Source organism: Odontesthes bonariensis, chromosome 5 (assembly GCF_027942865.1).
Source record: "Odontesthes bonariensis isolate fOdoBon6 chromosome 5, fOdoBon6.hap1, whole genome shotgun sequence".
Lineage (NCBI taxonomy): Eukaryota > Metazoa > Chordata > Actinopteri > Atheriniformes > Atherinopsidae > Odontesthes > Odontesthes bonariensis.
This window is the reverse complement of record NC_134510.1, coordinates 28683210-28699405: the sequence shown is the minus strand read 5'-3', so window position 1 is coordinate 28699405 and position 16196 is coordinate 28683210. Positions and strand designations below refer to the sequence as shown.

Sequence of the window (16196 nt, the reverse complement as noted above, 5' to 3'; positions counted from 1 at the left end):
AATGATGGTAAATGCATTTTTGCAAAGTACACATGGTAGAATTTAATATAAAGACACAAAAGATAACAGGGTTTGGAATTAAGAATTGCTCACCAGGGATTTAAAATGTTTTGCACAGAATTTGATGATCACTTTGTTTCTGTAAGTAGCAGCACGCATTTACAAATGGGTCGTTAGACTACATATGTAATTTTTTTTATTCTATACTCAAAATGACTGAAAGTTTCTACCAATAATAAATTTTTTGAGCTATTTTCACACAAAATAAAACCGTGGATCCCTCATGAACTCCTTAAAGTTCAAACCAAACAGGTTGGATGTGAAATCACAGATGGACCCTGTAAATATGAAACATTTTCATAATTTTATAGCTCCAGACAAAATTTCCTGATATCATAAACGATGCACGGAAGCAAACTCACACCTATCGGTGAGCATTGAACATATACCGTTAATGATACGGCACAAGATGTTGCTGGAACTAAGAGGATTAAGGTTCAGGGGGTGAAATAGTCCTATTCTATAGTGTGTAACACCAAACAATGTATGTATGTTTCCAGCCATTTCGTATATCTTGTGACATCTAAAGCTAACCATGTGTAATAAATTGGACCCTAACCGTATAGTTTTTAAGTAGTAACCCTAACCACTGGTAAGAGAAAAGGAACTAGAAAAGGGAAAGGACATTGGATAATATTGTCTGGGATGGGATCTTTAACTGGGTTCTCAAGCACAAGAGTTGAAAGACTGATGCATTAGACCACCCCTCCTTCTTTCTTATAAGCAATGTTGAATAACAGTGTTGAATATGTGCACCATTATGTAGCAAGACATCAAATCACATCTTTGTGACAAATGTAGTGAGACGTTGAATACGTCATCAGCAAGATGTAAGCTGGAAGGTAAATGAGTAATGAAAACAGTTTTAACTTGTACAGTGAAGCTGCAACATAGCTCTCCATTCTGTCAAGACTGAGTTAGTTCAGTCTCTTAACTTTTTCAACAAATATTTTTTAACGAGCATTCAGAATTCAAATCTTTAACCTAATATTAAGCATGAGATAGCTTGTAATGCTGCTAGATTGTGACAAACATATATGAACTCCACATCTTCACAGATCTCAAATTTTCTTAACCAAAATCAGAGATGTAAGTAAAATTTCTGGTATGATTTACATGACATGATGCTGCGGTCACATTGTAGTGCTGGTCTCATTTTCTGCTTCCCCAACTTTCCCTCAACATTTTCAAACGGATCCATACCCACCAGCACCCGCTGATCAATTTCATTCCATTGCCATGCTTGTCTGTATGAAGCTTCTTCCATGAGGTCCTAATGCAAGCAGATCCAGATTACCACAGAGAGGTTTAGAATTAGGTCACAGCATCCCACTCCTCTAATTAGATGCAGAGTGTGTATGCATGTTGATGCAAGGGTGTGTGTCTGTATACGCGTCTCCACGCTGGGTGCTCTTAATCCGTAGGTGGCCTCTTTGGTAATGGTGAGTCTTCTGGGAAGGAGTGTTAACCTGCATTTCTGTTGTTGTACTCAAGTTTTCAAGATGCTTCTGATGTTGCTGTTTGAAATGGTGATGAAGTGATCAGGGAAGATAATGAGGTAGAATGTATCAGCAGGGTGAAAGACAGGTCAGGTTTATCCATAAAAGGTGCATGATACATTAACATTCAATACAACAAGCTCCAATTGCGAGGATGCTTTGGCCTATATGTGCTCCATGTTTTGTCGGATTCAGTGGGTTCAGTCTGTCAGTGAAATGTAATTCAACTTTTTTGTGAATGTACATTGTGTTTAAGGTGAACCTGTTCTTCCACCCTGCTCGTCCAAACTCTTTCTATTTGTTGCATCCTGTTTTTTTTCTTTTCGATGTATCCATGTAGGGGATGAGGAAAAACATTCCTTCGCTTGCAGTTTTAATATCTACACTTGTTTTTTGCAGCTTCCAGATATGTGCGTGCATTAACATGACCAAGAAACTGATGTATTTGTTAAAAATATCTACATAACTTTAAAGTTTTATCCTTGGAAATGTATTGTACATCAAGTCCATTGGCTGTACATGCAAAGGGAAAGTAGGTAAACAGTCAGTATACCCTTGGAGGAGGGAGGAAGAGGGATCACAGAAAACAATGTGTGCAAAATATGAATATATGTGGGAGAGGAAGTTAAAGGAAGAAAGGAGTAGTTCGGGGCCAGCCTTAATTAAGTTTTCAGGAGCCTCTTAAAAGGTCATGGCATGCCTCGTCACCCCCTCACCACCACCACAGGGCGCTGCCGAAATTTCACTTTCCCCCCTCCCCTCTTTTCCTCGTCTCCCTCCCTCACCTCCCCGTTGCGATCCATCCAGTCATCAGCCCCCCATCTGTGCACATTAGCCATTCATGAACACACTCATTAGGGTGGGAGTTTGAAGCGATTGTGTTCTCTAGTCTGCGGCTGGAGCGTGGCGATTAATATTTCAGCGTCTCCCGTTGAGGAGCTGAGAGCAAGTTTGGCTCTCTTAGGCTACAACGGGAGAGAGCCCCCCCCCCCCCCACACACACACACAAACGGACGCACACACACAAGCCAAGCGAACCTTCCTCCTCCGCTTCTCTCAGACAGGCTTGCAACTTACAGTACATTGCCCCCCTATTTCCCTTTATTGCATATGCGCTCATGGTCTGAATACACATTTTGCTCACACACACACACACACACACACACACACACACACACGAGACCCTAACTCAAACCGACTTAATGGGGCTCTTTTTGTTTGAGGAAACAGAAAGAGGATGGAGGAGTGGTAAATTCTGTCCCATGTTGTGCCCCACTTCTTCCTCGTTCCTCTCACTTGGCCAGGAATGCCCTTTTCTCACCATTATTCTTTTTGTGTCCTCATGAGCTGGAACTGACTTGACCTGGCTTGGGTTGGGGGTGTAGAGGTTGTGATGAGAGGCGGGTGGGTGGTATTCTTCCTTGTATACACAAACTGAGTTCATTCAAACCAAATCAATAGCCTCCCTCGCCTGTACTGTACATCTGGCACTTAAAATATGAGGATTTGAGGCAGCCAGGGGCATCATGGGTTATCAGGCTGTCAATATTCGAAGCACTGCTCTTGCATGCAGAAATCACTCTGACCCTGCTGGAGAGCTCTCTTCTCCTTGATTTCACAAGCATCCTGCTTCTGAGACCATGTCCGCATGAGCTTGGATTAATTTGAAACACATGTTTTTCTCTCTGCTTGGGTTCCACTCTCCAAGCACTGATTTTGAGTTCCATTAGTTGATCTTTGTAATAAAGATAGAGAATGCATTTCTGTGACAGTTTTTTCTCAAGTATTTTATTATTGTGTTGTCCGTTTTTGTGAGACCTTATCACATTTTACTCTGGCTCTTAAAAGACATCCACTTATGACAGCTGTTGGCTCGAGCAATGACAGGTATTTAGACATGGTCACATTCTGCTGTTTAGTCATTCCTCCTTGGCCTCGCAGTCAGCACACAGTAGAGATTTTTAGCTTTAGTTTACAATGACAGTGAGACAATTTATGTTAAACCAGAGCACAATCCTGTCTATGTAGTGTTGGTTTCAAAACTTCTCAGTAAAGTTATAACGCACAAATTTTATCAAATATGTTCCCTAAATTCAACCAAACACAAGTTAAACTGAATTTAAGCAAGAGTTCCTGACAAAATGGCAGTATTTATCACCCTGGGATGAGAATGGGTTGGAGATGTTCTCATTATATTCACATCACAGTTTTCAGGAGATTCTTGAGTTCTGTTCTCAATCAATCTGCTTCTTTCCTTGCAGCCATATATGCCAATATGGATCGCTTTGAAAATCCATTTTCTCCATTTTGTCTTTCGGTCCATATCAAAACTAAACTTTCTCTGACTCAAATTAATATATATATCTATAGATATATATATATATATATATATATACCACCCCCCCCATCAATTATAAATCTCAGAACTGTGATGGATGGTCAGTAATGCAACCAATGATACTTCACATGCAGCCATATTAAGATTCATTCATTTTCTTCATCCTATTCAGGCTTGCAGAGGGGACTTGAGCCTATCCCAGCTACCATTAGGCGAGAGGCAGGCTACACCCTGGTCTAGTCACCAGTTTATCCGATGTCTTCCATAACAAAATGATAGATTTAATTTCACTGTACACCCAGCTAAATACTGTATATCAAATTCTAAATTATTTTGGTATTTTGGTCGGTGCAGAGGCTACCTTGCAAATTATTTAATGTTTTTTTTTTCCTTATTGTCTCTGTATTTGTTGGGATTTTAATGTTTGGCAAAATGCTTGGAAACAATTTGAAAATGCAAATTGGATGAAAAATATTTTACTCAGTGTATTTTCAAATGTACACCCATTACCATGGATGTGATATAAAGCAAATATGACCACAGGTGGTAAATCAATGAGCAGTTGGCAATAACCTTACTGACTACAGGCATACAGATGCATTTTGTGCAGAATACGTTCGTATACTCTACATACTATTTAATTTGATTGTTATCAATCTTCTCCAGAGTCTACTGAGCCAACCCATTCCTTTGGCTTGATGTCTAAAACATGAAGGTTGGAAGTTCCCTAAGAACATGATTGAGAAACATTGCATTATATGATTTGCTACATACAATACTGTATGTATTATATGTTTGACTGCACTATAGTTTAGCATCATAGAGGGTTAGAGACAATCACTGAAGGTCAAGGGTGCTTCAGGGGAGGCACAGTTACACAGGGAGTTGTCTCCATATCGACCAAAGCCTCTGTGATTTAGATCCCAAGACCCTTCTTTTGTGCCTCACCCACCTCTGCCCTCTCAACCTCTCCAATGTGCAGATAAAGTCTACTTTTCATTCTGAGCATGCAGCTCCTCAACCATTCTTCTTTTCCCATATAGGTGTATGAATAAGTAGAGGTCCTTGGTCTGTGCGTGAGTAAGTGGAAGTCTGCAAGCTGAAGTGCAGCATGTGGGTAGGCATTCATGGGGAGCATTGGTTGGTGCGCTGCACGTTGATGGCTAATGAACTTCCCCTACACCTCATAGCCCTATTAAACTGCTGCCCCCTACCTCTGCCCACTTCAGCCCCCACCTCCTGGCTTTTTTTTCTCCCCGAGGGAGAGAGTTGGCAGGGAGCGAACTGGCTGCTATGGCAACAACGAGGAACCCTCCCTCTCCCACAGGTCTCCTTAGCAACTGGTAGCTTGGCATAGCAGTAATGAGTGTGCCCGGTGTGCCAGGCTTTGTCATGTTTGCATGTGTGAGCAATGTGTATGTGATGGAAGGAATGGATGAGTGTGCACAGATGTGTGTGTGTGTGTGTGTGTGTGTGTGTGTGTGTGAGCAAAAATGTGAGGCTGTGGGATTTAGTTTTCCAATTTATGTATGGGTTAAAATGTGGGAAGACGAAGAGATATTAAAGAAGTCCTCGGAGTTTGCCCTAAAACTGTTTATTTCATTAAAATATGACCAAACATGGCACTTTTCTTGACTTGACACAAGTACTTGTCTCCATCTTAATATTTGTCTTTTTGCCCTCTGTAGATGTGTCCCTGTGGTCCCTCTTTGTGTATAATTTTTTTCCCCTCCGTAATTGTGGTCATTCTTCTCTAAACTGTGAAATTGAAGCAATTAAAGGGACAATCTGATGAATTTTGCATGCCACGTGCATGGCTGGCTATGAGTTTCCTGCTCTGCTGAAATTAAATTAAACGCTGAGAATGAATTTTATTAAAGTGTGATCGGAGGTGTGCACTGACCTTTAGAATGTAGGAAATGAGATTCTCATTGTTATGAATGAGATTATGTTGAGGCAGGTTGCGGAAAAAAAACACGGTCTGCATCGATTCTATTGTTGGCTGACAGTTTCTTTGTATATAGCAGAGGGAGGTTTTATTATAATCAAATCCACACTGTGGCTGTTGGCTATTAAATGGACTGATACACAAATATTGACACACATGCACTCATAAATGCAGACTGAATTGCACGCACGCATATCTTGCAGATCTTGTAAAAAGAGCTGTAAAATCCTCTCCAGAAACGTGTTGGTCTTTAACAAAAGCATGGCAAGCCCAGTGGAAAATGTTAGTTTTCTCCCTAGACGAGGTGTGAAGTGCGAGCAGGCGGCCGGCCCCACAGGTGGCCCAGCCCAAACACCTGTTGTGTTAATCCTCTGTGGGAGGGTGTGAGGTCTGCCTACCTTGCAGGTCCCAGTGGAAAAACCACACCCATGCTGTAGAGAGGCACGTGCCTATTCATGTGCCTACACCAACTCTGAAGCTCCCCCGTTCTGTGTGTGGGCGTCAGACGTGATACCCAGATTGTGTCCCCTTTGCGCACACCGGAAACACTCAGCTGTCCCTGGCATCAGGCGAACGGATTTTCCGATCCCCTATCAGGGTCTCAGATGCTCTTCTAATCTGTTAGCATCTATTTTTACCCACTAAAGCTGTGGCAGCCCTTCTCTATCCCATACCCTGCCATCCCGATGCCAACCCTTGCTTTGGTGCCAGGGTGAGCCGCCAGCCATTGGCTGCAATTAGTGCACAGTCAGGCAGGAATCCCCCCACCAACTCCATTACACCCCTCTCCACAGCCATGTCCTGATCTGAGGCTACTAGACACACAACCGCACACTTACTTTCCATTTTAAGCCTTTTTATAAACTGCACTCCTGCAGTGTTGTGGAATAATGGGGTCGGACTCAGAGCACCTTTCGTAGTGGTTGAATCACTGTACTGTGCAAACAGTCTATTCAACTACTATTGCAGCCAAAAGAATGCACATCTGAATTGTTACTGTTCATATTTGGTGCTGAGATTAAGTGAAAGTTCCGTCTTCATAAGGATGCCTATTAGTTAGATTTATTGATCTTGTAAGAGATCAAATCTAAATGTTTTTTTCCTTACTTTTCCTGAAGACAACATTTGATCAATAACAAACTACAGGTGTACAGAAACATGACAGTGTTACTCTGAGATACATGCAAGTCTCTAGTTTATTTTTCTCCCAAAAAAAGACTACAATGTGCCTTGCATGCCAATGCAGTCGTGACCACTGCTGTGGAGGCGATGATGGCATGTGGCAGAGAAGTAACTGTTTCTCACCTCCTAATAAAAAAGACTCCTTTTTAATCTTTTCAATTTGATTGCATTCCAAAACAGGCCTGTCTGCCCATCTGTCTCTCTTAAAGAAGCCTCCTAAAGGGATTTTAATCATCTGACTCTGGGCTTCTCAGGCAAATAACTACATCTCTCTTTTTCTCTTTCACACACACACAGACACAATTTCCAATTTTCTTTTTTGTACTCGCTGTCAAAGTCTCACTTGTCTTTTCTCTCTGACACATTATATCATCAGTGCCATATCTGTGCTGCCATTAGGCCCTTCAGCAGCACTTCAAGTCTCCCCTCAGACGCATAAAATTCCCCCAACTCTGTCCCTATTAATCCACATAGCTCTAAATTCTTTATTTCCCTTCAAAGGGACAACGCCAGCCGTAACATCAATCACGGAAAGCGAATATTTAGCTGGCGCTAATTTCCGCCAATAGCCTGGAGACAGGCTTAGCTGACAAAACTCATTCCTGCGCTGAACAAAACTGCTTGTGTTGAAACCTCCCCTCCCCCTGATCCCTCCTGCCTTCTGCACAGGCAGAAACAGCATCACAATAAACACAGTTAGTGCTTCTGTTACTCCCCGTTGATTTAGGCTTATCAAATGAATGTGCACCATGGAGGGACACCCTTTGACAATACATAATGGATCCATTCTGCATGAAATGGTTTGGTAATACCAGTCGAGTGTGGCAAACGGCTTTACCCGGTGCCACTACAAGAACAGCTGCTGTGTTCTTAGTTGGGCAAGCGCACCAGACTGCTTCACCCTTGAGGTTGTTTGAATCGGGTGAGTGGTTTCTTTTTGCTGGTTCCCAGACCCCATTCACAGCCCTTAGTTTCTCAGTAAGTTCTGTTTGAATGAGTGCACATTTGCCACAAGATGTGTCTTATAAACCATTTGACCTGTTTTCTAGCCCTTGTGTGTGTGAGCGGGAAAAACCCAAAATGGATTCTGATGGGGGGCCTAATGAAGGGGGATGGTTGAGTGGGGGGGCATTTTGAGGGTACTCCTTTGTGTGGCTTGGAGGGGCCCCTTGTGGTACCCTCTTATTCCCACTCCTTACGCACAGGGCCTCCACCACAGCTGAACCCATGCCAGTCAGTCAGGTTATTTCAGATGAATCACCGCGTTCAATGTAACAAACCCTACCCCCATTTATCAGCATCTACTCCTAAGGTTAATGCTTAACTCGCATTGGGTGGGTGACAAAGGGTTTTGTTGGACATTTAGCCAAGGTGGGCAAGAGTGCACAGTAACTTAACTTGAGGTCAAACATTGTTGTGAGAACAGCTAAGACATGGTTTATAGAGCACTGTTACTGGTCTCATAATGCAGGTGGATTGTGTAGTTCAATCAGACCTTGATGCATGCTAAACCCCAGCACTGATAGCCGTTAAACTTCATTGATTCTCAGCTCTAAAAAGGCCTCTCCAGTGTCTGGATTAAACTGAGGTTGCATGTTAAAGAAGGGAGGGAGAACAATAAAGCAGTTCATTGGTATTGTAAGATTTGCCAGAGCCAAATTAATTAATCTTAAAGACGTTATTAAGGACGAATACCAGTGATCCTATTTCTACTCCTCAACAAATATTGAGATGTAATCTGAGACACCGGATTCGTGCATTTCTGTGTGTCTTTGGTTTGAACTCAGTTCCCTCCTTTAGGCCATAAAAAAACTCCTGCTGTTCGTTCCACCTGCGTGTTGTGGAAAAAGTGTCACTATGTCAGATTTGTTTTTAAAGAGTCTAAGCTTTTAATCTTAGGACAAAGAATTCCATCCTGAGCTTTGGTATCTATTGTCTAAATATCTAAATCAGCTATCAGGATTTTAAGGTCTTAATGAGAGCTGAACCCAAGCTGATTCTGCAACATCCTAGAAAGCCTTGTTTACCTTAATTGGCTTTGATTGGTCAGTAAGCTTTTACCCTTAACCTCTTTTGCTTTTTTGGAGGAATTGATTTAGTTGTGTTTCAAGACTGATATGGGTGGATGTTCGTGATTTTAAAAAGGAAAAAAAAAGCAATAAAACAAAGCAGCCACAGCACTACTTATGACTCCATCTGTTCTTTCCAGTATTATGGGACCAGGCAGTGGATCCTTTTGCATAAGCTCAGCCACTGGTTCATTCATTATTTAGAGCTCTCTCCACCAGGCCTATTGTATTAAAGGGGTATGATTTGAATAGGAAGTAGCTTCCTGGACCCAAGCGTGTGATGTGTGTGTTCCTCTGTCATTGTATGTTTCTGTGGGCTTCATCCGTCTGCCTCAGCAAGCCAGGGGGCTGAAAGAGAATTTCCATTTTATGAATATTTAATACATAATAAAGTTTTCAATTTTATTCTGTTCAAGCTGTAGGGGTAAAAATGTGGCAAAGCCAACCCTCAAGGACAGAGCACAGAATAAAGGTGGTTGATTTGATGGAGGCATCAAAAATATGGTTAACATCAGTTCACTGCCTTGTCATCTACTATAATGCACATGCACACATTATAGGACCACTTTACCACTGTATCCTATAAGAGTGTCATTTTGTAAAATTTTTTCTCACTTTACACACTTTCCTTATGGTGCATTACTATAGGATCATAGCATATCCAGGCTGCCTGCTGCGTCTGTGGTGACCTGGCATAGCTCTGTGTGAGACACCCAGCTGGGAGTGCCCCTGAATCAACTTGGGATTAGCCCAGGATTGTCTGGGATTACTTGGGGATGGAGGAGGATTAGCAGTGACTGCCTGTTTCAGGGGCGTGAGGGCCATAGGCTGGCCAAATTGCCCCTGACTCAGAACAGGAGGTGGACAGAACCACACCCACGGTGGAACCACCTGGAACCTGAGCTATTCTTAGATGTTAAAATACATACTTTCAGAAACAGGATAAGAATGAAAAAAATATTGGAAACTATGCATCAGAATACAGTCAGTGATGGTGATGATGCCATGGCTAGCCACCAACCGAAATCTCTCAAATCTCTCTAGCAGGTGGATTCATCAGATAAAGAGGGTTTGGGATGATGACAAATCCCTCCAAGTTCAATGGGGCTGCTCTTCCCTCATATGGGGGATAAATTGAGATTTGAATCAGACGGGTCACACAGAGTGGCAGCGCGAAGTACATCAGCTCTCTGAAAGATGTCCCATTTACAGCAACCCATGGTGGAACGGCATGAAAGCTTACATATGTTTTAATTCAGGCGTGCACAGGACTTGATGGGGGATGATTTGGAGTGGTATGATAGGTGGATGATCCAGCCAGAGCGAGACAGAGAGTTGGCGCGGCACGTAGAGAAGCCGTCAGAAGCAGGGAACGGGCATCCCCTGCGGACCTGCACTGCCAAGATGAAAGGCTGCTTAGTGTTGGAGCAGCAGCATCAAACAGCCGCCTCCTCCTGCATCCTTTCCCCCATCCCCCACTCTCCCTCTATTTCTCTGTCTGACTCTCTTGACTCTCACCACAATATGATATAGTTCTTCCGTTGCACGTTTACGCAGTTGCCATGGTTATACAATGCCAGAGGTGTGACAACAAGATTACCCAAGGAGGCATTCACAGATCACCTGAATACAGCTCGCCTTCCGTTTATGTGTTTTCCTCACAGTTTGATTTATTTGTTTCCCTGCCATGCAGTTCCATGTGAGTACAAATAATCCGCAACATAATGGAGATGGTAGAACTGTGAGAACCCTTCAATCTGAAACAATCTATTGTACTAGCATATTCCTAAACCACGGGAGATGCTTTTGATTTGAGATTTTTTTTCTGCTGGAGTGCCAAAATGCCTCATGCACAACAAAGAGCAGAACTACAACAGCATTTAGCAACCCATGAGATGTAAATGATAAGAAAAAATAAATAAATGACTTGAGCCTATGAATTACTGAGCCAGAGACCGTAGTTGAAGACATAGAGGATAATGGGAAAGTAATTGGTGACACACTTTATAATTGAAGGCAAAGAGATTGCATGCAAAAGTGGAAAATGATTTGCGTTCAAAGAAGTGTGTAAAATAAGAGAAAGGAAAATCTAGACAAGCTGAAATATGTAGCACTCAGTGACAAAATAGATTGTGATAAAGACAGAACAAACGAGGAAAAGGGGGATAGGCAGCAAAGGTAGTTGTTAAAGGGTGGGATACATCCATTAGCATTCCTTGCTCCTGGCTCAATCTCACAATACAACCCATGCTTTCCCGTTCAAGCTATGAGAGTGAAAGAGACATGGCTGGCATCAAGCCACACTGGCACCAACTTCAATTATACAGTATACTCAACCTCTGAGGCTTACATCAGCCCAGCTAAAGGGAGAGGTAGAGGAGGTTAGATGGATTGATGGAAATGAAAGTGGGAGGACTGATGTGCAGAAGGAGAATCTCTTAAGAATGAGTTTGAGGTCATTTCAGGTTGAATGAGACTGACAGGGTCTCACTTCATGCCAGCTGTGGCTGTCCTCTGAACTTGTTTATGCTTATGAATGGGTTATCAATTTTCTGACTGATTGCACAGAGGGTTGATTACCTACCTCTGTGTGTTTTGCATTACTAATAATAGACAAATAAGCAACCAGATAATTTGGCACAATTTTCTGACATGTTGTGTATATGATGTTTATGATAAGGATTAACAGCTATAATTGTGAACTTTCAGAATTTTTCTGAATTTCACCTAAGAGAAGCAGTTGTACATGAATAGCAATGACCACACATATGTTACAATTTAACATGATGTCTCTCTCATTGTCTATCTCCCGCTTCTCTCTGCAGAACTCCATTCGACACAACCTTTCCCTCCACACACGCTTTATCCGGGTGCAGAATGAGGGGACAGGGAAGAGTTCTTGGTGGATGCTGAACCCAGATGGAGGAAAGATGGGCAAGTCTCCAAGGCGGCGAGCAGTCTCCATGGACAACAGCACCAAATACCTAAAAAGCAAAGGCCGCATCAGAGGCAAAAGAGTGGGCCGTCCTGGGATTGGAGCAGGGTCCGCTGTAGTGGGGCTCCAGAGCTCCCCAGACCATGGCAGTCCGTCACAGAAAGGCCTCCCAGGAGCTGGAAGTGCATCTGGGACAGATGGAGAGTTTGATTCTTGGACAGACCTACATTCCAGGGCAAGTTCGTCAGCCTCCACCCTGAGTGGGCGTCTTACACCCATCCTCGCAGAGGAAGAATCAGAGGAACCAGAGGAGAGTGGCCTGTCCTGTTCCACCTCCCCTCATCTTTACCCCTCACCAACTAGTGCCCGCTCACCATCTATGGGAGCAGGGAATCACTGTCCTCCCCTTGAGCAGCTCCCTCAGCTTGCTAACCTAACAGGTGCAATCAGTTTGGATGAGCAGATGGTAGAGGATGGTTATCATCATCATCATCCACAGCAGCAGCACCAGCAGCATCCAGCTGTTGCCAGACATAAGCACCAAACTCCCGTCTATCACTATAACTCCGGAATGAAAGGGCAGGGCTCCTACAGTTCAGGAGTCTATGGTTCAACGGGCATGGGTATTCTTCGTCACCACTCGCCCATGCAGACCATTCAGGAGAACAAGCCAGCCAGTTTCTCTGGAACCATGCGAGCGTATTCCAGTACAAATGCACTCCAGAGTCTGCTAACAGGTGGTTCTGCAGGGCAACAATACTGTTCAAAGGACATGATGCTTGGACAAGAGAGGGAAAGCCATCCTATGATGGGTCAAGCTAATAATGGCGTAGGATCCAACCATCACAGCCACCACCCTGTCCACCACAATGGCCACAGCCACAATGGACCTCATAGCCATAACAGAACTCACAGCCATACTCCTGGTCATAATCACAACAATGTAACCAACCACAACTCACCTCACAGCCTCCCTCACAACGGTCACGGTCTCAGCCGGAGTCATAATCACACACCACCCCGGGCTGCGGCCCTAACCCCACGTGGAAACAACAATCAATTACAGACCTACAACCACAAAGGTCCCTACTTGTACAGCCCCCCATCACATGCCCACCTCCCTGCTTCTACCACCCTTCCCCCAAATCCAGCAGGTATGCTTGGCATGCCCCAGGACTCCTGCCATGTGGCCACCACCCCACACCCCCGTCACAACCATTACCCAGACTCACAACATCAGGGCATGACTAATGGACCATACCACCATGGCCTTGGGATGGGTAATTGTTCTGCTGTAAGCAACTACCATGGCTATCACCAACCTCACCCCCATGAGAGACTGCCAGCTGACCTGGACATTGACATGTTCCATGGTAGCTTGGACTGTGATGTGGAGTCCATTCTCCTCCATGACATTATGGACTCTGGGGAAGAAATGGACTTCAACTTTGATTCCTCCCTCGCTCAGGGGGTGGGCATCGGCATGGGTATGGGAATGGGTGTGACTATGGGCATGGGGATGGGAATGAATGGTCTGCCTGGTCCACAGCAAACCCATAGCAACCAGAGCTGGGTGCCTGGCTGAACTCAAGGACAACATATCTTACCCTCAGACAGGACTACCCTACCCATGAAGCACTGTGCTCAAATGTGACATTCCTAATTTGACATAAAGGCTATAGGACCAACACTCCCATGTCTCTTTGTTGTCTTGACAATTCCTCTGTCACCCTTCCTCTTTTGATCTCCCTCTTCAGGAGAGATCTAGTTCATGTCAGATTAAGTTTTTTTCTCATATCAGCTGTACTGTGATGACAATCTCTCAGCTGCGCTTGCCCGACATCGCTTCTCATCTACCATGAGAACTGAACTCTGAATGCACTTTATTGCAAGTGGGTCACATCTCACGGTGCAATGCCTTCACAGAGCAGCTCAGGCAGAACTTGGCATGTTTTGTTAGGTGGACGCAGCATTTGACAGGAGCAAATGAGGAAATCATAAGCTACTTCAACAAAAATGTTAGACCTAGGAATCTAATCAAAATTGGATCCCTTTTTATGCCAGTTTTGATGTTGGGGAGGAGATATTTCTTCTTTTGCAAAAAATCCTTGTTTGTGACCAGATGCTGGGTTATTCAAACTCAGTGTAAGCTTGAACTTACACATAGCCTCTTCCTCATTTTACTGAATTCTCACCAAATTCAAACTATGAATGAATATCATATTTTTATTTGACGCTGGTTACATTGTATTTTCACCACTTATTTAAATTGGACTCCAGATCACTACTTTACCATTAAATTAATAAATAAATTAGCATATTCTTAAGTTCCAATTAATTATCTTTCAGCAGCCTTATTTATAGCTTCCTGCATTTAGTCTTTAGCGCTTTGACTTATCTCTCATATGTAACATTGTTATTGCCACTTTGCCTTTGGTTAGAGAAAATGGTCATGTCATTGAATGGATGCTATCATTAGTTGCTAGCATGCAATTTGGTGAATTAAAATGTCATATCACCTCGTCTCATCTGGGTTTTTCATACCAGTTTGTTTCTTTCTCTCTGTGTCTGCCAGAGGAGACAAAGTGACCATTCCTCACACCAAGCGATTAATGTGGCTTGATTGAAATTCAGCATCTTGCTTTTAATCTCCAAAGTGATGTGGCAGCAATGTGTCATTATTAAGAATCTAACGTGTTGTCCTCCCTTCTATCACCCCTGCTGTCCGGGCCATCGCTTGCTTCTCCAACATAACACGCCAAACGCAGTGAGACAAAATGGTGATTAACGCCAAGTCACTCTGCCTGCCGTCCTGCTCTGAGAATGGCCAATGTCACCTCCCGTTTGCCAGCTCAAAGAGGTTTAAACAAAAAGGAAAAGATGGAGACAAAGATAGAACTAAAGCCTGTTGTTGCATTGGGATCAGTCATCAGCCTCGGTTTCAATAGTTTTTGGATATGTGCATCTGGAAACAGGTTGTGTATTCATATCACAAATCATCTTCATTATCTGTGTTATGTTTCCATTTTACCAGTGCTATTACCCCAAGTTTCAAATCCTCAAACAGGTGCAAAGGGAGAGATTTAAAGAGAGAAGTGGCCAGTCTGCATGGCATGAGTCTCCATCAAACAAGGTTGAAATATCAGACGGCCATCCACACCCACTTTTTGTGTGTTTATTCTGTTGTCTTGTAGTTGTTGTCTTGTTGAATTTCTAAGAAGCGGATGAGGACAGTATCAAAATATCCATAGTGTAAGGATTGAATTGGTGGTGCAGTATGACCTTCCTTCCTGAGCTCCAATAGTGTGCACCCACCCCCCATATGTGCTCTGCTCAGTTGTTTCTGTGTTTGTGAGTGGGGGAGTTTGCAGCTTGTCTCTTGTTGGCCTTGAGAGAGGAAAGAAGAAAAAAAAGAAAGAAAAAAAAAAAGAGGACACCCTTGGTCTCTAGTTCCTTCAAAGAGACTCTCCGATCTCTGGTCTGTACCACACAAAAGAAAAACTGAGGGGCGGGGGGGGGGGTGTTATTCTTACAGCCAAAGGTCAAGCATGGCACAGACTATCAGACCCATTATTGAGGTAAATACCTTTATTTCAGGGCCTTTAGCCGCGCTGGTTCCAGATAATCTCAGTCTGGAAAATGCGTGGAATTTTATAAGCATCCAGGCCTCACAGAGCAGTTATGTTATATTCTATGCTACAAACGTTTAGCAATCCCCTGCTATTGGAAAGAAAGCTATATATGATGTCTAATTTTCCTATATTTATTTATGAAAGAGACTGGTCTTTGTCATTCCTAAATGTGATAGTTGTTTGAGTCAACGCCTGCCTCTGTTTTCTGTTTTTTAAGATGTCACCTCCCCTTTGCCCGTTTTACTGACTTTTATTTTGTACAAAATCTATATATTAAAAAAAAAAATGTACAATAGTTTTTAAAAATCTCAAAAGGATTATCAGTTTTGTTGTCTATTTCTTTTTTAAGAGAATGTATCATCATCTGGTGACTGTTAAATAAATTAAATTTAAAGAAAAACGCCTCTTTTGACATATTTGTATATGACCATGAAGATTTTATTATTTATTTTCTTTCCAGGAAAACACAGCAAAGTGACCTTTTATTTGACCATTCAGGGCTTTAAGTGGACTTTTCATAGCTTAGTTGTATA

General features: G+C 43.0%; 1 protein-coding gene across 1 annotated transcript in view; it reads left to right on the top strand.

The window, feature by feature from the left end:
• Positions 1-15940, top strand: part of LOC142380265 (forkhead box protein O6-like) — a 28718-nt gene extending 12778 nt beyond the window's left edge. The window contains exon 2 of the mRNA XM_075465985.1: positions 11922-15940. Within this exon, the coding sequence (XP_075322100.1) occupies positions 11922-13616 (1695 nt within the window). The 3' untranslated portion in view covers positions 13617-15940. The remainder of the gene's footprint in view (positions 1-11921) is intronic.
• Positions 15941-16196: the final 256 nt, after the last annotated feature.